Below are 20932 nucleotides of genomic sequence, written 5' to 3'. Positions count from 1 at the left end.
TGCATTTAAATGTGCTTAGTAATGCATCATTGTTTAGGAAGGTCAAAGTTCTGCCCTAGCTTTTTAAGATTCAAGCCTGTCCGTTCTTGTACAGTTGTGCAAGGGAGTATATCTCTACACACGTTAACCACACCCAAACGTCCAGCAAGACCCAGGTATTCAGTCACATGGTCTAGTCACGGCATAATGGCCAGTTATGTAATAAGGAGTAAAGAAATAACAAGTCCAGAAGCTACAATCTGTGATGCAACTTTGTTGTTGTTGTTAGTTTGTTTTTAAAGATTTCTGTTATTTTTCACAAGTGAAAATGTGACGACGATATACAGGTAACAGGTTTGGAAGCTTTTCTGGAAGTTTTTCATGTATTTTTTAATTATACTGTTAACAGTAAAACTCTTTAAAGATATTTTATGATTACATCACAGCAAGCAATTATTTAATAGAACAAAGAAGATATGCTAAAAGACAAGTGAATTACATAATTAAATATGCACAGCTATTGATGTGTTTCTTAAAACAAAAAGACTGAGGTATGTCCGCTGAAGTCAGGCATTCTGCAACCACTTCTAAGACCAATTGGAATCAGATATTAACAATTCCTGTGATCTTGAAGGTCTTGTTATGTTTGAGAGGACTTTTTTCTTTTAGCCACTAGATTTTTCAGGAAAAATTCACCTATTTAGGAAAAATGAACACAGGTTAATCTCAATGTAACGTAAATTTTAGAATTACACTTCAGTGTTTCCCTTCTTTTTTTTTAAAATTAATTTACTTTTTAAATGTTAAGCTCTACACCCAATGTGGGGCTTGAACTCACAACCCTGAGATCAAGAGTTTCATGTTCTGGGGCGCCTGGGTGGCACAGCGGTTAAGCGTCTGCCTTCAGCTCAGGGCGTGATCCTAGCGTTACGGGATCGAGCCCCACATCAGGCTCCTCCGCTATAAGCCTGCTTCTTCCTCTCCCACTCCCCCTGCTTGTGTTCTCCCTCTCGCTGGCTGTCTCTATCTCTGTCAGATAAATAAATAAAATCTTTAAAAAAAAAAAAAAAAAGAGTTTCATGTTCTACTGACTAAGCCAGCTAGGCGCCCCATCAGCTTTATCTTTTTTTTTTTAAAGTAAACTCTACCCTCAATGCTTATAAAAAAATTTTTTTAGGGGCGCCTGGGTGGCACAGTCGTTAAGCGTCTGCCTTGGGCTCAGGGTGTGATCCCAGCATTCTGGGATCGAGCCCTACCTACGTCAGGCTCCTCCGCTGGGAGCCTGCTTCTTCCTCTCCCACTCCCCCTGCTTGTGTTCCCTCTCTTGCTGGCTGTCTCTCTCTCTGTCAAATAAATAAATAAAATCTTAAAAAAAAATTTTTTTTTTTATCACTAACAGGCTCCGTTACTTTCTAGTAACTCCATATTATAAAGGTGACCCTACTGTACTATGGGTCGGCTTTTGAACATTTATTCCACTTTATGTGCACTACCTATCCCTCATCGCTGACAAAGTATTGCTGTTGGCACAATTCATTTCAGAGAGCAATTCTGCCACATTATTAGCCTGGATCTGATGTTTATAAAACAGACCTCACTGCAGTTGAGCCGACTCATCTGATGGAATCCCTTTAGCTTATTCCCCTCTGGGGAAGCAAGAGCTCTTCATTCATAATGGGCTTTCTCTCCACCCCCTCAGTTGTGCCTGTGCATTAAGTTAGCTGCTTAGAGGGGGCACGTTCCCTTTTCAGGTCATTAGGGCTCCATTTCATCTCTCACTGTTACAGCACGGCTCAGTGCTTATTGGCAGAGCCCAGCACCTCAGGCCTGGTTTTATGAAGAGTCTGATGAGCTTTGCTTTGTCATCTTAATACACAGGTATAACTGCAATGAGCGTATCTGTACACGATCACCAAGAATCCCAAGGTTCACAACCCGGCCAAGTAATGGAGAGTTATCCATGCTCCTCCAGACCTTATTTAAATATGGCAGGAGCAGAACCAACAGTATCAGACCCCAGCCCATCACCAGAGTCTAATGCTTTACATAGTAGAATTCGATCTTTTACTGGTAACTTTAAAAGCATTAAAAAGTTCATAATTCACTTTCTTATAAATGTTAAAGATTTTCCTTTAAAAACAAAATAAAAACTCCTTCCAAATGATTTTACTTTAACCACTCTGGAAGCTGGTGTTAGTTCTATCCTTCACACGGATTTTCAGCTTGCCGGCAGAATTCTTCTTGCTTGAAGAAGAATGAATCATTTTATTGGCTTCCAAAGTCCCCACATCCTGTGAGTCAGTGTTGAATCAAAGTCTTGGGTTTTATAACTAGGATAAGCTGTTGTTAGTTCATTGAAATGTCTTGAATTTCTTTACAGGAACACGCTGAATATTACTAATACATGAACATTAGGGGCACCTGGGTGCCTCAGCAGTTAAGTGTCTGCCTTCAGCTCAGGTCATGATCCCAGTGTCCTGGGATCAAGCCCTATGTCTGGCTCCCTGCTCAGTGGGGAGTCTGCTTCTCCCTCTGCCCCTGGCCCTGCTTGTGCTCTCTCACTCTCTCTCTCTTTCCCTCACTCTCAAATAAATAAAATCTTTAAAAAAAAATACATGAACATTAGTTTTTACCAAAAGAATATGTGCTTAATTTAAATATATCTATGATTTAAACCCAATATATAACACAATTATCTAAAAGATCATTTATAGGGGCGCCTGGGTGGCACAGCGGTTAAGCGTCTGCCTTCGGCTCAGGGCGTGATCCCGGCATTATGGGATCGAGCCCCACATCAGGCTCCTCCGCTATGAGCCTGCTTCTTCCTCTCCCACTCCCCCTGCTTGTGTTCCCTCTCTCACTGGCTGTCTCTCTCTCTGTCAAATAAATAAATAAATAAAATCTTAAAAAAAAAAAAAAAGATCATTTATAGTAATCATGTAGTTTAGACCTATCCAAAAAATAACTAAATGTTTATTCTTCAAGAAATTATAATTGTTAAGTCCAATGACAAGGAAAACATGATAAACATTTTTTGGATGAAATTTGGGCTTCAGATATGTTCTCACAGACTTTTAGATGGCCATTATCACATGACTTTTTATCCCTTGGAAAAGGCTTTTTCCCCCGGAAGTCAGCTCAAGCTACTGATCACAATAAGAATTGCAGTGCAGCTAGTAAAAACAGTAACAATTTCTACATGGAAAAGAATCTTACAAATTTTTTTCTGTTGCCCGTGGGAGGAAAAGATACTAACAAAGAAGCAGCAATGCAGTCAGATACTTTTCAGGATTTAAACTGATCTGAAATTAGGAGTTTAGAGATGCAGCTGGCATGACTGCCGAATGAATATACATTTTTCAGAAAACCATGTTATATACTTAACTGGTATTTGTCATTTCTGAATAACCTACTATTGAAATCCACACAAAGAATAAGCTGATTACTCCTGCTTTCGTCATAGTAGCTGAGCTAGAAGGAGGGAGGGGATTCTTTATTTAAGGAAAAAAATGAGTTTAAGAGAAATTTTTCCTTAACATGACCCCTACGGAGCAAAGTTCTTAAGGATGTTCCAGAAAAAACTGATTTTTCCTACAAAAGGCAACCACAGCTATTATAATTTTCACATGGAAAGTTATGGTCTAAATAAAACCATCCCCTGCGGGCTAACTTACCTGCTTTATATGAAGAACGCACCAGAGGGCCACTTGCAGTATAATGAAATCCAAGTTCATTTCCTACTTTTTCCCAGTATTTGAACTTTTCAGGAGTAATGTATTCTTCAACCTACATTTAAAGAATTAGATTTTAGAATTTCCCTAGATCATTGTGATACTGTAGAAATTCTATGCTCAAGCATTCAGGATGCTTTTCACTTCATAATGTATCCAGTTGCCCAGAGGCCTTCCTCCTCTCCTTCCTCACAGATGACCTGTCTACGGGTTACTGGGCCCCCTATCAGCACTTGATTACGGGGAATTAGAGAGGAGGGAAAACGTCAATTTTGTAGTATATTAACTATTCCAAAAAATTAAAAAGATGAGACTATCTATAGAGACTCTATCTGACTAGCAGGTATAGCAAGAATTAATCACACCTATACAGTTCTCGAGGACCAGACTTCCTTGTCCTGTCTCGTCCCTTGTGCTTGGCACTGTGTCTGGCACACAGTCACTACTCGACAAAAGTTTCCTGAATGAATGAATGTCCGATACAGAAATAAGGAGACTGACTTTTCTTTTCTACTTCAGCTCTGGCTCTCAGGTAACTCTAAAACAAATCACAAAACGACCAAGTGTGAACGAATGCAATTTCCCAACTACTTAACTCTTTTTCTGTACATTCACTTAAGTCATACAATTTTCAGGCCAGCAAAGAAGTGCCACTCTATCTGTCGGCTTTATACAGATAATAAAACGGAAACTGGGACTTGGAAATATACAGGGAGCATCACACTAGAAAGTCAGCAGCTTCTTAACTGTACCTATGGACGACAAAGATTTAATTCACGTTACCAGCGAACGCTCGGCAAGTCAAGAGAGTGATACCTTCAGGTGGCGCTTTGTTGGCTGCATATATTGTCCTAGAGTCAAACAGTCCACGTCGGCTTCACGAAGTGCTACAGAGAAGACGCACACATCACACTGCAGATTTTTTAAAAGGATTTTTTTAATTTTTAAAAAAATACTTTATTTTTAAGTAATCTCTACCCCCAAAAGGGGGCACGAATTTATAATCCTGAGATCAAGGGTCACATGCTCTATAGACTGGGCCAGCCAGGCGCCCCAAGATTCTTTTATTTTTAAGTAATCTCTACACCCAAGGTGGGACTCAAACTCAGAAGGCTGAGATCAAGAGTCATATGCTCCACAGACTGAGGAAGCCACACGCTCCATTAGCAGATGTGTTTATGCTGCTGAAATTGTAGATTTGTGCATAATTTCCCTGAGCATAGTTTTACTTCTGAACAGTGTGAATTCTACACTGGCCCCAAATCCTGAGGTTGGGGAGTAAGACTACATCTATCCATTCAAAAGTGCCAGGGAATATGAAAAGGACTGGAAACACAGGAACGAGTAAGGCACTCATGAGGGGCTGACAGAAAGGACAAATAACTCTAATACTATGGAACAAATGCTAAAATATGGGTGAAGGGTGTTTCAAGCAGGAGTCTGTCGGGCAGAAAAGGTGAAGGGAACGGTAAATGAAAGGCCTGACATCACTCATATTATAGACATGCTGCTCAGTTTTACTAACTGTGCAAGACACGCTCTGGAGGATGTCATTTGACCTCTCACATATGGGAATCTTTCTAGTAAAACTATAACTTTACTCCAGTAAAGAGGTGCTTTTAATTACTGTTTGGACTTGTTACTCTTAGAACCAATAAATAACTGCAAGTAGGCAAAGGATCCGCATGTAAATAACAGCTTTTTTTTTTCAATTTATAAAGCCCAAGACTCACAACCAAATGGGCTTAGGAGACTAAGATTCAGCAAAGTCCAAAGCACATCACGTTATGTGACAATGTTACCAGTAAGCTCTTCCTCAAAGGCCTGGCTTCATCTTACTCATCTTGTCACTGCCTGTCAGCACTCCTCGTACCTGGCTGGCTCTTCAAACTATGCAATGACTAAATAAGAAACGTGGATAAAATCTTATTTTCACTTGATTAAAAGGGTATGGAATAAAATGGGACACAAATTCCATATCCTGAGCTTTCTGCATATCATTCCATGGTGTTCTAAGAAAACATACTTCCAGGCACCTTATTCGATTAAGCATCTCCCTTCAGCTCGGATCATGATCTCAGGTCCTGGGATGGAGTCCGCATCGGACTCTCTGCTCAGCGGGGAGTCTGCTTCTTCCTTTCCCTCTCCTTCTGTGCTCTCCCCCCCCAAATAAATAAAATCTTGAAAAGAAAAGAAAAGAAAACATACTTCCTTTCCTTTTTATGTTGCTGTTATAATCATATCCTGAATTTTGTTCTTACTGGCACTTTCGCCGAGACTATGGAGGAAGCATAACACGGCCTTCAAAATGGGGTTCCTGCTATTTCTCAAATGAGAGTTTTCATTTTTCAATTTCTTTACCTTTCATTGTTGCATATACTTGCTCATCATTTTCACCTAAACCCAACATTATAGATGTTTTAGAAATCACATCGGGCCGAACCTCCTTGGCATGTTTCAGTACGCGCAGAGACTGGTTGAAATTGGCCCGGGGATCACGAACTTTCCTTGAAAACAGCAGGGCTGTTGTCAGCAAGAATAACCACAGGCTCCACTAAGTACGTAGTTATGCAAGCAATCTAAAAGACCCGGAAAGGACATTCTGGACATCATATTACATCATGTGGTTCAATACTAGCATCTGTGCACAAATATCTAGCTGTTACTTTTGTAAAGAAAATCAGGCTTCACTGGACCCCCTAGTTCTGTCTACTTTTAAGGCCTTTAAAGCCTGGGGCAGAGAAACTGGAACGGAAGTAATTCAGTTTATGAATTACTCATTGAGAAATCAAAATTCGAAGCTGAGAATGAATGATTGTAAGGGATAGTCAAGAGAGAAGAGAAAAAGAGTGGAAGTAAGAAAATCTCAATACTGAACAAAGGAAAAACTGTTTAACATGAACCCACATTTCAGAGGTCTGAAACTTTTATATTCAGTTCTTTTCTAAAGACCAAGCTGCCCTCTGCTGGTGAGTATACGACACCGACATCTCTTAGGTAAAAATGCATGATTCTGGAATTTTCACTGGAAAGGATAATGTTTCTTAAACGAAACCAGGGAAATTGGCACCCACTGGTGGTAGTATCATGAGAAATGACAGGGCTGGAACAGCCTTCAATAGCTGCCAAACCACCACGTTCTAAATGGCGAGAAGGCCAAAAGGACAGTTACTAATTAGTTGATGTTCATCCAGTATCCATTTGAATCCTAATGTACCTTTATTTTGTGTAACTGACTTGCTGTTATTTTTAATCAGCGACCAGTTCAAAGAAAGGAAACCAATTTGTGAATTTAAAAATAACCACAAAACCAATAATACCGAACATAATTACTCCTGAAAGTATTTCTCCATTGATTTTAAGTTATGCTCCCTAATGTTTATGACTTAGTGGAAATGCTGGCTACTGTTTACCATACTTCTTTCAACTTCTATAATACAGATAACATGTAGCAGCTACTAAGATCACTGCCAAATATGCGTTACTAAAATTAAATAAACATATTAATCTTGTCTGAAGGTTAATTTTCATCTTTTTGAAATATGAATATGGTCATTAATGTGGCACAACAATCTGTAAATTTCCCTATTAACATTATTAGAAAGAATAGTACCGACTTTTTAAAAGAGACTGAAAATACATCTGAATGATAACAGTGTTCCTTTTGTATCAATTATTGCATATATTAGTGCCAAATGTATTTTTTAAAAAAGTCTTTTCTTTTTAGAATTACAATCAGAGTTGTTGCTCTTGTATATTTTTTTATTTTTGAAAACTGTTCTTTGAAAAAAATAACCCATCGGCACTTGCAATATGATACTACTTAAAAAAAAAAAAAAGACGCTCACTATATGTGTGTGCACCAAAACACACACATGTGTATAAATATATACACTTAGGTTATAGTAATTGATATTACTGGGTGGAAATATTATGGATGATGCTTACGTTCTTTTTGTTGGCTACATTTTCTGATTTTCCTGTAATACATATATATTGCTTTTGTTAAGAAAAAAATAAAAGAGCTCATTTTGTAAAAGTCAAATAGAAAGTTCACCCCCGCAAAAAGTGAGAAAATACAGCAGATTCTGGCCCTCCAAATTTGCCAATGTTACTCTGTACATGTAATCACCTCTGTAATTCTGGAACTGTTTCAACATTATGTGCATACACATCTAATCCTGACAGAGCAACTTTTTCTATGGCTTTTAGATCTCCTCGGAAATCCGGGGTGAGACATTCCACAAGAATTTTTGGATTCCTATGGAGGAAAAAATAAGTATCAAACTGAGGCAAAGAACTGACATAACTATTGCTCAAAACAGAAATTACCAGTACTCATTCAGTATCAGTTTCAACACAGTCATCTTTACAATCTTGCCAAAGAAAGCATGAACATACAAATGTTCATATATAGACTGGTATATGAAAAAATTTAAAAAGAAACCCTGAACATCAAATATTATGTACATAGTAGTTAAAATAGATCTGCTTGCAAATACTAATTGGAATAAATTTTGAAATTAATAGACTTATACTTTATTGAGCAGGTATTAATAAAGTTGCTCAAAAGAACTACAATATAAACATTAAAACATGAAATATAAAATATCTTTTTATTCTTTGGAAAGTAAATTGGGACATTTCTCATGTGAATGCAAATCGTATGTGATTGCTTTAATTCTGCTTTCTTTAAAAATTCATCAAATAGTGTCATCCACTTTTTCTCAGGCAAATATTTCACAAGTGCTGTGGGTTTTAAAAACGATTTTCTGAGTTGCTGAGTCATGAGCTTTGCTTAAATGAAATACAAGTTAAACATTAATCTTCTTATTTATATTCTGGCTATATCTATGCATTCAAGCATTAAAATGTGAACTAGGTCATAGTACTGTTCCCTTTGACAGCAGGAGAAATGACTAGGACAGCGGATAAATTTTTTCACAAACCCAATGGCAAAGTTTCTGGAGCTGTTTCCTAAAAGAACGGATGTAGAAAGGAACACATACATACCCTCTCATAGATAAAAGAGATGTTACAAGAACATAGCTTATAACTCACTGTTTGTTAATTGTAAAGTTGAGACTCATCTGTAGTTTGTGAAATTAATTTAGTGGGCTGCAAACAGAACTTTTTAAAGTAAACTATTAAAAAAATAGAAAACACCGGGGGAATCATTAAAAAAACATTTACTAAGTGCTAGGTGCTCAACTAGCACTAAGCTGTAGGAAGTAAGCATAATTCCTTTTTTAATGCTTTTTAAACAGATGGGACTAAATATTAATAAAATGTGGATCATGGGTAAATTTCCCAGGGCATATGAATATGGATAAAATCTATATCAAGCATTGCATACTTGAACAATGTGGAAGCTTATCTCATTCTATATACTTCTAGATGATGATTTATTCAAAATTAGTGCTGGGAAGACTGCAGTTTTATACGTCTTTTAAAAATTACTCAAAGTTTACATTGAGACTCAAATATGAAGGGGGGGTTCTATGGACTAACGGTCCGTAAGTCCGTGTTGCTGAATCCCTAAAATTTTATGCAAATATGTATCTGTATGTTTGAATATACTTTTTCTGGAGAAAAGACCACATAATTTCCAGGAGGTTATCAGAAGGGTTTATAATCCCCTAAAAGTTAATAACCTCTTCTTTAAGGTAAATACCTTAAAGAAACTGAATTTATATGGGCTTAAAAAAGTCCTCAAAGTACACAAGCAAATGCAAAAACAAGTACCTTTCCTTTAAGTATGATACCGTCTTTGCAAAATGCTCAGCTCCTCCATCAGGCATATCTAGAAACAAAACAGTCCACTGCTCAAGATGATGTCACAAGTTATTAAGGGCCGATTTCTGGAAGAGGCAATGATGATGCACTAACCATCTCGATCCACAGACGTCAGGACAACATAATCCAGACCCCACTCTGCAATCGCCTTTGCAGTATTGTAGGGCTCACTGGCATCCAGTGGAGGCGGATTTCTCGCAGTTTTAACAGAACAAAATCTGCAACCTCTTGTACATGTGTCACCCATCAACTAGAACAGAGATGTTACAATTTAAATCACATAGATGGATGACCCTAAAGAATGTATGTTGAGAGAATAAAGCAAGTTACAAAAAAGTGAATATAGTTTGATTCTGGTTATAGGAAATTTGAAACATTCAAAGGTAAACAAAATACGGTTAAGGAATATAAACATATGTAATAAAACCGGAAAGAAAAGGAAATGATAAGCTCAGAATTAAAAGCTCAGTCGGTTAAGCCTTCAACTCTTAAGCTCAGCTCTGGTATTGATCTCAGGGTCAAGAGTTCAAGCCCCATGCTGGGCTCCATGCTGGGTGTGAAGCCTGCTTAAAAAAAAATTGTTAAAGGAAAAAAAAGGTGATGGGATCAGGCAAGGACATACAGGGGGTTCAAAGATGGTGTTCCACTCTCAGACTGGAGGTGTCAGGCTACTACACTCTTACTCTTTAAAACTTGCATATAATTTATAGATTCTTTTGTACCTATTTACTATTAATAAAAATGACTTTAAAGGAAATAAAATATTTAATTAACATATCAACATATAGGACTCTGTGGGAGTTAAACAGAAGGCACAGCTCCTTCTTGTTAAATAGATGAAACAGAAAACACATAAAATCTGCTTCCTCTGGGTTCTTCTTCAGGACACTGCTTCTGCTGCTACAGGTCACTACCATGTTCTGCCCCCTGCCATCCACAATGTTCTGGGGCCACTGGAGTTTCAAAGCTGCAAAGTGATGGGTTGAGATTTGGAGGAGAAAGCTCCTCTTTATGTTTAACCCCTCCCCCACACCCAGGATGCGGGGGGGGGGGAGGGGGGGGGACTCATAGCTATGGTCCCAACATCCCACAGGGATTTATTGGAACAATGAACTCTTCCCAGTACCCAGTCATGAGTCAGTGGGGAAGGGCCAGGCAAGGGATGAAACCAGAAGTGTTCAAAATCACTCCTTCCTTCAGGAACTGACGTTCTGTAACTTGGATAAGCTCCATGGCCAGCTCTATTTCATAATAATCCTTGGTTCCTCGGGTAAATAGCTTCCTGCTAGTACAACTCAGACATCTGCAGACAAGTATGCACTTTCAGTTGCACGCAATTTAGATTTAACCCCAATACCTCAATCTCCAAACCCCTCTGGATAAATGTGGTAGAGTGCACAGTTAATACCAATTCTGACTCCACCATATTAAGACTATACATCTCACTCTTTGTCATTTAACTTGCAGGGCCCTCCTGCTGGGGAGGAGTTTATGTCTCTACCTCCATTGCTCCTGGACTTGGCCACGTGCTTTACTTTGGCCAATAGAATGATAGCAGGCATGACCAGAAGCCTCAAATGTGCATGGATGGTTGGCTTGCCCTCTGGTGCTCTTTCCACTCTTCATGATAAGAATATGGCTTGGAGACCAGCTGGTCTAAGGAGAATAAAGCTCTGTGGAGCAGACCTGAACCCTGAGACCTTGACCTACTTCCTGCAGTCCAGTTTTAGCCCAGTCAAGGTCAGCTGTACCCCAGGGAGCAAAAGGGCTATGAGAGAGAAAAATAAATGCTTATTATTGTTTAGGGGGGAAAGTTAAGCAATCAAGAATAACATTTCCAAAAATTAACAGAAGGGCTATCTCAAGGCAGCACACGATTAACTGTCAAATACATGGAAAAATCAATAATAGATTTATTCAGAGAAGGATGACAGCATATCAGCCTACATTTTCCTGTCAGGGAATTTCTCATAAATTCATATGTAACAAAAAATCTGGTCAGAGATTCAGAATGCACATTTTTAGGAGAAAGACATAAAATATTCCTTTCAGTTTCTAGACTAAAGCTTTATAGTCTGAGGTTGTTCTTACCATGATTGTGGCTGTGGCGGTGGCGTATTCTCCACCTCCCCAGCACTCTCCAATGTTGGGACATCGGGCTTCCTCACACACCTGTGAGTAAAAAGGAACAGAATATAATCAAGTTGAAAATATTAACCAACTAAGTAAATTAATGATCGGGCATTTTAAACTGTCCATTCTTTACAATGTATTTATGAAGAAACTCACTATTCAAAAATGCTTTTAAACTGCCCAACTGTATATATAATAGGATCCCATTTTTAAATTAAAAATAATATGAATGTATGTATTTTATACATGCAAAGAAGGTCTGGATGGAAATATGCTAAAGAATAAGAGTGGTGTACTTAACATTTGGAATTGCATATATGATGCTTCACATTTAACATTATATTCTTTCCAATAAGCATGTACTTAATTTGTAATATAAAATATACAAAAAAACCTCCTCATTTCCTAAGTTGCAGGGGAAAAAAATCTTTTTTTTTGTACTATTAAATGTGAAATTAAGAAATACAATTATGTTTTGTTTCTTTTGCAAGGAAAATTATTAAAAAAAATTTTTTTAAATTTATTTGAGAGAGAATGAAAGAGAGAGCACGAGATGGGGGAGGGTCAGAGGGAGAAACAGACTCCCTGCTGAGCAGGGAGCCCAATGTGGGACTCGATCCTGGGACTCCAGGATCATGACCTGAGCCAAAGGCCATCGCTTAACCAACTGAGCCACCCAGGGGCCCAAAAAAAGAAATTTTTTTTTTTAAGATTTTATTTATTTATTTGTCAGAGAGAGAGAGCACAAGCAAGGGTGCAGCAGGCAGAGGGAGAATCAGGCTCCCCACTGAGCAAGGAGCCCGATGCGGGACTCCCAGTCCCAGGACCCTGGAATCATGACCTGAGTTGAAGGGAGACACTTACCTGACTGAGCCACCAAGGCATCCCTAAAAAAAATTTTATTTTAAAATTTTAAGTAATCTCTACATCCGACATGGGGTTTGACCTCACAACCTCAAGATCAAGAACTGTATGCTCTACCGACTGAGCCAGCCAGGTGCCCTGGGGAAAATTATTTTTAAACGTATTTCCATTACTGAAAATAATGTATCCCTAAATATCTTTATTCACTTTCCTTGCTGTTTTTGATATGTTTTATTAAATTTTAAGTTACACATATGCAGAAACACTACGACTTTTAGTTAAGAGGGACCTTTAACACTTTGAAACTTACTGTATGGAGATTCAAATTCCGCAACGTATTTTTCAGTTTATTGTAATTTTTCCCCATGGGAATCTCTGTCTTTAGCCATGGAGGTAGTCTTAACCTGAGGAAAGCCAAACATAACTGTCCATTAACAAATACGTTCCCAAATAATCATACAGCTTTGAAGTTACTTTGTTCTATGACAATTCTTAGTGCAGAGTTTTTCCCCCCCAAATCCTGGGTTAACTCTTATAATTTCTGCCAGAAATCTAGGCTTGCTCAAATCACTTCAGCAAACACCCATTAATTGTGTCTAACAGGGCACTATGCTCATGTCTGCCTTTCGCGAAGTCACAGAGTAACACCACCCTAATGAAAGAACGAGGAAGGTTTTGAATATCTCATTCCCCACTGAATAATACTGACAAAAAGTTCTATATTTGTTCAGAGAAAAGAGAGATCCCACAAGTGTACTTTCTGCTCTACATTCCGGACTTGCGATGGTTATTAAATAGAAAAAAGAATCTAAAATTTAGAGTGAAGATTATGTATCCTCAGGTTCCCCTTGACTTACATCCACTTGTGAACTAGAAGTTGTTGGGTAAGGTATCTCCCAAAACAATGTGCCCTCTGTGTGAAATTCCCTCACCATTCTTTTAAATTAAGGCAAGGTATCTATTGGTCATATGTACATTGAATAGGAGAAGCTAGATCAATACCCAGTTAGATCAATACCCAGTAACAATGAAAAATTTATCAAGATCAAATCAACGAGTAGCAAGGTGATAATGTTTGCTCTGTGAATGAACAATGGGAGATGGTGGTATAGAATGGCCAAGTCCTAGGAAGACTGAAGAAAAACTGTCAAAGGGCACAGAGAAAAGAAGGGATTCTAACAATTTCAGCTATTTACCTGTTCTATGTCTATTATCACTTCTTTCTAATGACTTTTAGCTAAATATACCGAGGCTGATTAAAATTATAATCTAGGGTTTGGTTATATCTGAAAATAATGCACAATGAAGGAATTTATCTCGAAATTTCAATTACCTTTCTCCTTTCTGGCGTTTTAAGTTTCCTTTATAATCATCCCACTTGCTCTTGTCTGCAAGATCACCAGATACAAAATCTTGAAGGTCTGGTCCATTTTGTAAGAATTCCTTTCTTTTATCTGGCAAGGAACTTACTGCTCTGACTGGACTGCATAAATATCTTCCAAAGATCTAAAGAGAGAGTTCATTATGACATGTATTTAGTGGGGTTTGAAATAACTTAGTTTTAGCCTATTTAAATACCTAAAAGAGAGGGTAAAACCAGAGACCTGATACAGAAATTAGGCTGAACAATTTACAAGCTCTGTGTAGGAGCTCAGAATCTAGGATTAAAGTTTTAAGAACAAAGGAAACCTAAAAGAGAATGGGAGCTGTTTACTGCTAGACGTACAAAAATTTGGAGACCTTTGGACCTCGCTAACATATGTCACACTTTCATGTAACCCACTTAACTACTGAAAATCTGTCTTTCATGAAGTTTAACTACAATAACTGGAGATGCCATGGCTTTGACTTTTCCACTCCTGAGTCAAGGACGTTTAAAAGGGAATTTGCAGTAAGTCTCTCTTATTTGGGCTTTGGCTAGGCATCGGTGTTAAAATGTAGAGGTCATGCTCAGTTGGTTTCAGAGAACTGAAACGAGGGAAACCAAACCTAATGTTTTAACTTTCTAGGTTACATTCTATATTTGAACAAGGTAGTCACTGACATACATTCGTTGACCGTAAGAAGCCACTGGCTTCTAGATCCGAACACAAACGTGTACAAGACAGCCAAAACACTAAAACTCACCAGTCAGTACATGCAACGCAACTGAATCTTCAACAATGAAAAAAGAGTGCCTGTTGGGGTGCTGCGGGATTGCTACTGCATTTGATCACTCTGCCGCTAAAGGTAGAGCACAGGTTTTTGATCTCATTGCCCAGACTGGTGTCCAGTACAAAGTAAAAGCCCAACACAAAGTAGGAATTTCGCGTGCTCAACTCAGTGCTCCTATAATGCTCCAACTAATACAGGGTTCAGATCACCCTGATAGCAGGAAAAAGCCAAAAAAGCCCTCATCGCCTGCCAGAGAGACTTACAAATCAACACCAGAGACTCTACCCGCTCGTATGTCGGGAAGATTAAATGAGATACTACATGAAAAAATTCAGAACAGCGCCTAGCTAAAAGTAAACACTCAGTAAGTGCTCGCCTTATTACTGGGTGCTCTGAAGAGATGGGAGCACCTCCACCCCGGGCCCGCACCCTGCTCGCCCCGCCGCTCACCCGGGGCCCCACGGTGTAGGCAGCGCCCCCGCAGCGTAGAGACATCCCTCTCTTTTTTTTTTCTAGCAGGGTCGAGGAATCGCTAATTCCCGGATAAGACAGATGAACAAACCGTCGCTCGGTTTATGACAAGAAACCTGAGCCATCACTGAGCCGGCGTGACTTGAGCTGCTCTGCGATTGGCTGCTTTAGCCTGGGAGCGTCGCGCACTCATGACGCCATACGCTGGGCCCTTACGGGCTACAAGAACGTGATGACGAAAGACGCTCTCTCTTTGCCGCATCTTCTGCGAGGTGAGGTTGTTTCTGAACTTTGTGGGTTTTGGGAATCTGAAGTCATCCGCTCGGGGAAAAGCCAGGGGCGCGAGTCTGGCGCTCCGAACCCCTATGTTGGTTGTTCCCGTGCGCGTCGAGCGCCATATGGATCTGGCGGCCCTGGGATTCGAGTCCTGCATTGGGCCTGTAGGCCTTCCCCCGCCCCTCAGCCCTGCCGGGTTGGCGCCGCCGTAATAGGGCTGCGCGGGAGTTCGCCCGCCGCGCTCATAATACGTGCTTAGGAGCTGCTCGTTCCTGGCCGGAACGCAGCGGGGGCTGCTGTCCCGGTGGGTCCTCCTGTGTCCACCCCCGGGTTTCTGCTTGCCGGTCTCCGGGAGGAGTGAGCTCCGCCCAGGGTAGTGTGGCCGCAAACAGGCCTCGCGCCGGCCTCGTAACCCCAGGTGTTTGTGTTTCAGAATGAAGACCATTCTCAGCAATCAGACTGTCGACATTCCAGAAAATGGTATGAGACCTGATGTTTGTGTTCTTCTTAGGTCTTAATTGCCTGCTTTGTACCTTGTTCCGAGGCCTCACAAATATGTTCTCTCATAGTCGACATCACTCTCAAGGGACGTACAGTTATTGTGAAGGGCCCCAGAGGAACCCTGCGAAGGGACTTCAATCACATCAATGTAGAACTCAGTCTTCTTGGAAAGAAAAAAAAGAGGGTGAGATACGGTTTTTTTGACGCATCCATTGCTTGTTTGGAAGGTAGTGGTGTACTAGCACCGAATTTGGTTGCTCGAAGAATTATAGAATTGAGGGTCAGTGTTTTGGCTTAAAATCGGGTGTCCGAAAGTGTAGCTTGTTTTTGGTGTTACTGCTTTAGTGAAGTTGGGAAAACAAATTCTGACTAATTATAAAGCTCAGTATTGGTACCATAGTGATCGATGATTAGCGTCAAGGTCTTCATACTGTTAACAAGTATTTTCCTCATGATTATTTTGTTAGGAACAAAATACTTTTACTTTTTAAATGCAGTTGATTATATATTTTAGGAACCGGGCAGGTCCTGTAAGCGTGGTATTTTAGCTTTCTAGGAGTGAAGTACGATGCAGCATGAAAAATCAGTATTTCTGGGTTGACATTCTCTTGTGAAATGGGTCCAGTGATGTATAGTAGTAAAAAAGGTAATTGAGGGGGTATATATGTAGTTGCTTTAATTAGGGCTAATACTCGAATCTAGAGTAATTCTGTGAATAAGTGGATTTTTCTTTCAAGCCTACTTATTACTGGAAAGAATCGTATAAAGTTTTTGTTCTGTTACAGCTCCGAGTTGACAAATGGTGGGGAAATAGAAAGGAACTGGCTACTGTTCGCACTATCTGTAGTCACGTACAGAACATGATCAAGGGCGTTACACTGGTAAGTAGATTGATCAGACCGCTTCGTTTTGGAAGGGGAAGTTTCATAGCTGTAATGTATGTATGCAATGTAAATGTCTACTGTGGAACATAGATTATGCCTGTAATTTACTGAGGTATTTGGGAAAGGGGATCTTGGCAGTTTTTTTTAATAGGCATCCGTGGGTCTTTAGGATAAAGTGATTAATGTGACTAAAGACCAGGTGGTCTTTATAGTAGGCTGATGGTGTTTTTTTCACACAAATAAAATTCACAGCTTCAGGATGTGTGGTGTTGGGTTTGTTTGGTTTTTTGTTTTGTTGGCTTTTTTAAATAGAAAACGTAGCACATAGAGTAGGCTTTGACTTCTTGTTGGCATGCCGCCTACCACCGGGGCACCTTGAAGGGATAGAGAAAGCTGGATCTGCTTTCTGTGCTCCCTGCCTACTTCCCTGAAAGCATATTTGATGTCACTGTTCTCTTTACAACTCCCTCTCCCTCCCAGCCTTTCAGATACAGTTCATGTTGCTGTCTTTGCTGAAAAGCTTTTTTTGTGTTAAAACTCAGTCCTTTGATAGCGCACCTCATAATGGCACCCTTCAACTCCATTAGAAGCCTATTGGGTCATGTTTCCCCTATTTATCCTTGCTACCAGGCTAAGTTTCCTTGAGGACAGAGGGCCTGTATGAATTCTTGTCATCTGGCATACCTTAGTAACTCAGTAAAATTTAGTCTAGTGTCCAAGATGAAGGGCTTTGGGGTTCTTATTTTTAAAAGCTGGCATTGTTTACTGTGGTCATAGGAGGAGTAAAATAAATGCTTCCTTAAAGAGCTTTACAGTGATTAAAGAGTCAGAAACATGTTTATGTATACAGTTTGGAAGGTTTGGTACAGGTGACTGTTGTTAAAAAATCTTGACAATAAGTGCTATGTGAGGACTGTTTCATTTTTAAATTATAAATGTAAGCACCGTACAAAATTCAAAAACTGGATTTGCCTCAGATTGCTCAGCTTTGCTAATAGTTTGTTTACTTAACAGGGCTTCCGTTACAAGATGAGGTCTGTGTACGCTCATTTCCCCATCAACGTTGTTATTCAGGAGAATGGTTCTCTTGTTGAAATCCGAAATTTCTTGGGTGAAAAATACATCCGCAGGGTTCGAATGAGGCCAGGTGTGTGCATACCTTTAGATACGGTTCAGAAATATTTACTTGTGAAGACTGGTGTTTTGGGTTGGCTGTAAATCCATTAGTTCAGAATTGTCCATTTTGATTATGCTTGTAATAACTCTTTGTGCCAGTTAAAGTTTTATATCGTAGCTGTACTGATTGTTATTCTTAGAAGACCTATGCATTGGAGTAGTTTCAGAGGGTGTTAGCTGTGTTTTAATTCTCTTTGCAAACTGAAATCCTAAGAAAAAATTTGAATAGTGGTTAATAGCATAGGTTCAAATCTCAGTTCTATCAACCTTGGGCAAATCATCTAACTCTAGCTCATTTTACTCATCTAAAATTGGGAATGTCTCATGGCGAAATGGGTTGAAATGAAAATGTACTTGCAACAACTGTTCCAAGTTGTTGGAACTACTCTGGAACAGATTCATTCAAGCAAGAACACAAGATTTTGCCCAGTTTAAGTCAGGTCCTGTAAAATCAGAATCGCAATAAGCTTCATTTGTTGTGTGGAATTGTAAATGGAATAAGTTACTTCTTTAAATGTTTTTAAATTAAATATTGTACAGATCTGATTTTATGTTTACACTGTGTGAATGCCTTCTTCCCTTTTTAGGTGTTGCTTGTTCTGTATCTCAAGCCCAAAAAGATGAGTTAATTCTTGAAGGAAATGACATTGAACTTGTATCAAACTCAGGTTTGTATGTTTACTATGCCTAATTATGCCTACAAAATTTTGTTTAAATCTTGTTGAATACATGGTATTCTCATTGGATGAGTTTTTTTATTTGTGGAATTAAGCAAAAAACTACCCCAAAGATCATAAATTTTAAGTATGGCATATAATGAAAATCCTTTTATTTTAAGATGAGTTCGCCTGGTAATGTAATTTCCTACCTTTTTACCTTTAATAGCTGCTTTGATTCAGCAAGCCACAACTGTTAAAAACAAGGATATCAGAAAATTTTTGGATGGTATCTATGTTTCTGAAAAAGGAACAGTTCAGCAGGCTGATGAATAAGATCTGAGGTAGGTTCTTGTGTCTTTAAATTTCTTTACTGCATTAGTTTTAGAGGTCTTAATCTACTAAGTCTGAAACTGGAAGTGTAATGGCAGAAAATGAGTTACATTCTGAAACATAGTAAATGGCAGAATAAAAAAAGTGACATGCATTTTTACTATGAACTAGCAAGTCACAATCTTAATGTTTTAGATTATTTAGAGTAAAACTTGTTTTGGAGGGTATTTATGGAAATTGACAGATGTCTTTCTTTCTTTTTACAGTTGTCTGTCTACAGAAACAGCAAGATGCCGGATGATTTTTCAGAATTATTTGTGATGTTTTAAAGATGCAATAAAAGCTACACTGATTTGGGGCTTTTTCTTTTCTTTCTTTTAAAAAAAATTTTTTTTAAGTATTTGAGGGAGACAGTGTGAGAGCGTGAGTGAGCATGAGTGGGGGCGAAGGGCAGAAGGAGGGAGAAGCAGGCTCCCCACTGAGTGGAGAGGTCAATGCAGGGCTCCATCCCAGGACCCTGGGATTATGACCTGAGTCAAAAGGCAGAAGCTTAACTGAGCCACCCAGACACCCTTGGGGCTCTTTCTTAAACCAATAATCCTTTCCAACTATTTCGCTGTTAAACCATTCAGAAGTAGATTGTAGCGTGTAAGAACAGTAACAAGGAATAAAACAGTTTTTTCTAGTACAACTTCGTGGGAGAATTGGCTTGAATTTAGTTCTTTGAAGGAATAACAAGGGAATTTCAGGTAAGAGGAATACAGTACCGGTGACAGGCAACACCGTGTGACTGTTCATTGGATATAGAGCTTTTGGGGGAGATCCTGAAGGTACCTAATTTTGCAGAGGCATAAATTTGAGTATTTGTGAGGTATGTGTGCTTGAGTCACTTGTCTGTATACTGGTAACTTGTAGAAAAAGCAGTGGAGGGGCGCCTAGGTGGCGCAGTCGTTAAGCGTCTTGTCTCCGGCTCAGGGGTTGATCCCAATGTACTGGGATTGAGCCCCACATCAGGCTCCTCCACTAGGAGCCTGCTTCTTCCTCTCCCACTACCCCTGCTTGTGTTCCCTCTCTTGCTGGCTGTCTGTCTCTGTCAAATTAAGAAATAAAATCTTAAAAAAAAAAAAAAAAAAAGCAGTGGAGGGGTGGAACAGTGATAAGGTGAATTTGTGTTCATGATAAACATTGTGTCCAAGATGCTCTCAATCTTCACTCTGCCCTACCTCAGCCATTACTCCCACATGCTAGTTCTTGATATTTTAGAAACTGATAACCCTTCCAGAATCTTTTAATTCTATGTGTCACACTTTAAATGTGTTATCATACTAGACTAACTTAGGAGGGTTGCCCCCACCCTCTTCTGTTTGCCCCATCTCATTTGATGGAAACTCCAGCCTTCTGATTTCTCAAGCAAAACATTCAACCTTGATTTCTCTTGCACACTACACATTAAATCCATCAGAGAAGTGGTGGATTCTGCCTTCAAAGTAAGGTATGTTTAAGGACTTACGAAGAAAAGGGGTGCCTGGGTGGCTCAATTAAGCGTCTGCCTTCGCTCAGGTCATAATCTCAGGGTCGTGGGTTGGAGCCCCATGTTAGACTCCCTGCTCAGCAGGGAGCTTCCTTCTCCCTCTGCCCGCCCCTTGCTTGTGCTCTCTTGCTCTCTAAATCTTGAAGAAGTGAGCAACCATTTGGAATGTATGGATCTTACTGAGATCTTGATTTTAAATGAACTAACTAGATATTTTAAGGAGTTAATCTAAGTTTTAAGGAGTTAATTCTTGGTAAGTTTTAAAGAAATATAAGTGAAAAACTATAGTTTGGTTTGAAAGTGGGGTTGGAGAGGGCGTTGGATGGGGTTCTAAGTGAAACATTACCTGGAAATTGATTAAACTATGGGGATTCCTTGTGTCTACTTATAAGTCTTGAAATTTTTTATAATGTAGAAAATGAAGAACATTTTGCTTGGGTTAGTATA

At 39.3% G+C, this 20932-nt stretch overlaps 2 protein-coding genes across 4 annotated transcripts; one reads left to right on the top strand and one right to left on the bottom strand.

Moving 5' to 3' along the window:
• Positions 1 to 343: 343 nt before the first annotated feature.
• On the bottom strand, positions 344 to 15303 carry LIAS (lipoic acid synthetase). Of its 3 annotated transcripts, XM_026508753.4 has the most exons (11): positions 15108 to 15303; positions 13837 to 14009; positions 12814 to 12907; positions 11598 to 11678; positions 9600 to 9756; positions 9456 to 9513; positions 7843 to 7971; positions 6072 to 6217; positions 4527 to 4597; positions 3654 to 3765; positions 344 to 675 (listed from the first exon to the last, which is right to left on the bottom strand). In XM_026508753.4, the coding sequence occupies exons 1-11, from the start codon at positions 15150 to 15152 to the stop codon at positions 620 to 622; spliced, it is 1122 nt and encodes a 373-aa protein (XP_026364538.2). In that variant the 5' UTR covers positions 15153 to 15303; the 3' UTR covers positions 344 to 619. The 3 variants fall into 3 exon arrangements, with proteins under 3 accessions (XP_026364538.2, XP_057165760.1, XP_026364539.2); XM_057309777.1 differs by having other exon boundaries at positions 344 to 3765; positions 15108 to 15282; XM_026508754.4 differs by lacking the exons at positions 9456 to 9513; positions 9600 to 9756; positions 12814 to 12907 and having other exon boundaries at positions 15108 to 15282.
• A 26-nt stretch (positions 15304 to 15329) lies between these two features.
• RPL9 (ribosomal protein L9) lies at positions 15330 to 19312 on the top strand. The gene is made up of 8 exons (XM_026508755.4): positions 15330 to 15400; positions 15838 to 15884; positions 15974 to 16089; positions 16691 to 16786; positions 17804 to 17936; positions 18553 to 18633; positions 18851 to 18965; positions 19221 to 19312. The coding sequence occupies exons 2-7, from the start codon at positions 15839 to 15841 to the stop codon at positions 18955 to 18957; spliced, it is 579 nt and encodes a 192-aa protein (XP_026364540.1). The 5' UTR covers positions 15330 to 15400; position 15838; the 3' UTR covers positions 18958 to 18965; positions 19221 to 19312.
• The last annotated feature ends 1620 nt before the right edge of the window (positions 19313 to 20932 follow it).

This window comes from Ursus arctos, unplaced genomic scaffold, assembly GCF_023065955.2.
Source record: "Ursus arctos isolate Adak ecotype North America unplaced genomic scaffold, UrsArc2.0 scaffold_9, whole genome shotgun sequence".
In the NCBI taxonomy this organism is placed as follows: Eukaryota; Metazoa; Chordata; class Mammalia; order Carnivora; family Ursidae; genus Ursus; species Ursus arctos.
This window is presented reverse-complemented; position numbering and strand designations above follow the sequence as displayed.

Excerpts from the sequence above, each read along its gene's own strand:
- RPL9 (XM_026508755.4), top strand. The coding sequence starts at position 15,839 with ATGAAGACCATTCTCAGCAATCAGACTGTCGACATTCCAGAAAATG. Across the intron at positions 16,787-17,803 it reads TGATCAAGGGCGTTACACTG|GGCTTCCGTTACAAGATGAG; the intron begins GTAAGTAGATTG and ends TTTACTTAACAG. Across the intron at positions 18,634-18,850 it reads TGAACTTGTATCAAACTCAG|CTGCTTTGATTCAGCAAGCC; the intron begins GTTTGTATGTTT and ends TACCTTTAATAG.
- LIAS (XM_057309777.1), bottom strand. The coding sequence starts at position 15,152 with ATGTCTCTACGCTGCGGGGGCGCTGCCTACACCGTGGGGCCCCGG. Across the intron at positions 9,514-9,599 it reads GACGTCTGTGGATCGAGATG|ATATGCCTGATGGAGGAGCT; the intron begins GTTAGTGCATCA and ends TTTTGTTTCTAG. Across the intron at positions 6,218-7,842 it reads ACAGTTCCAGAATTACAGAG|GAAAGTTCGTGATCCCCGGG; the intron begins GTGATTACATGT and ends GCTGTTTTCAAG.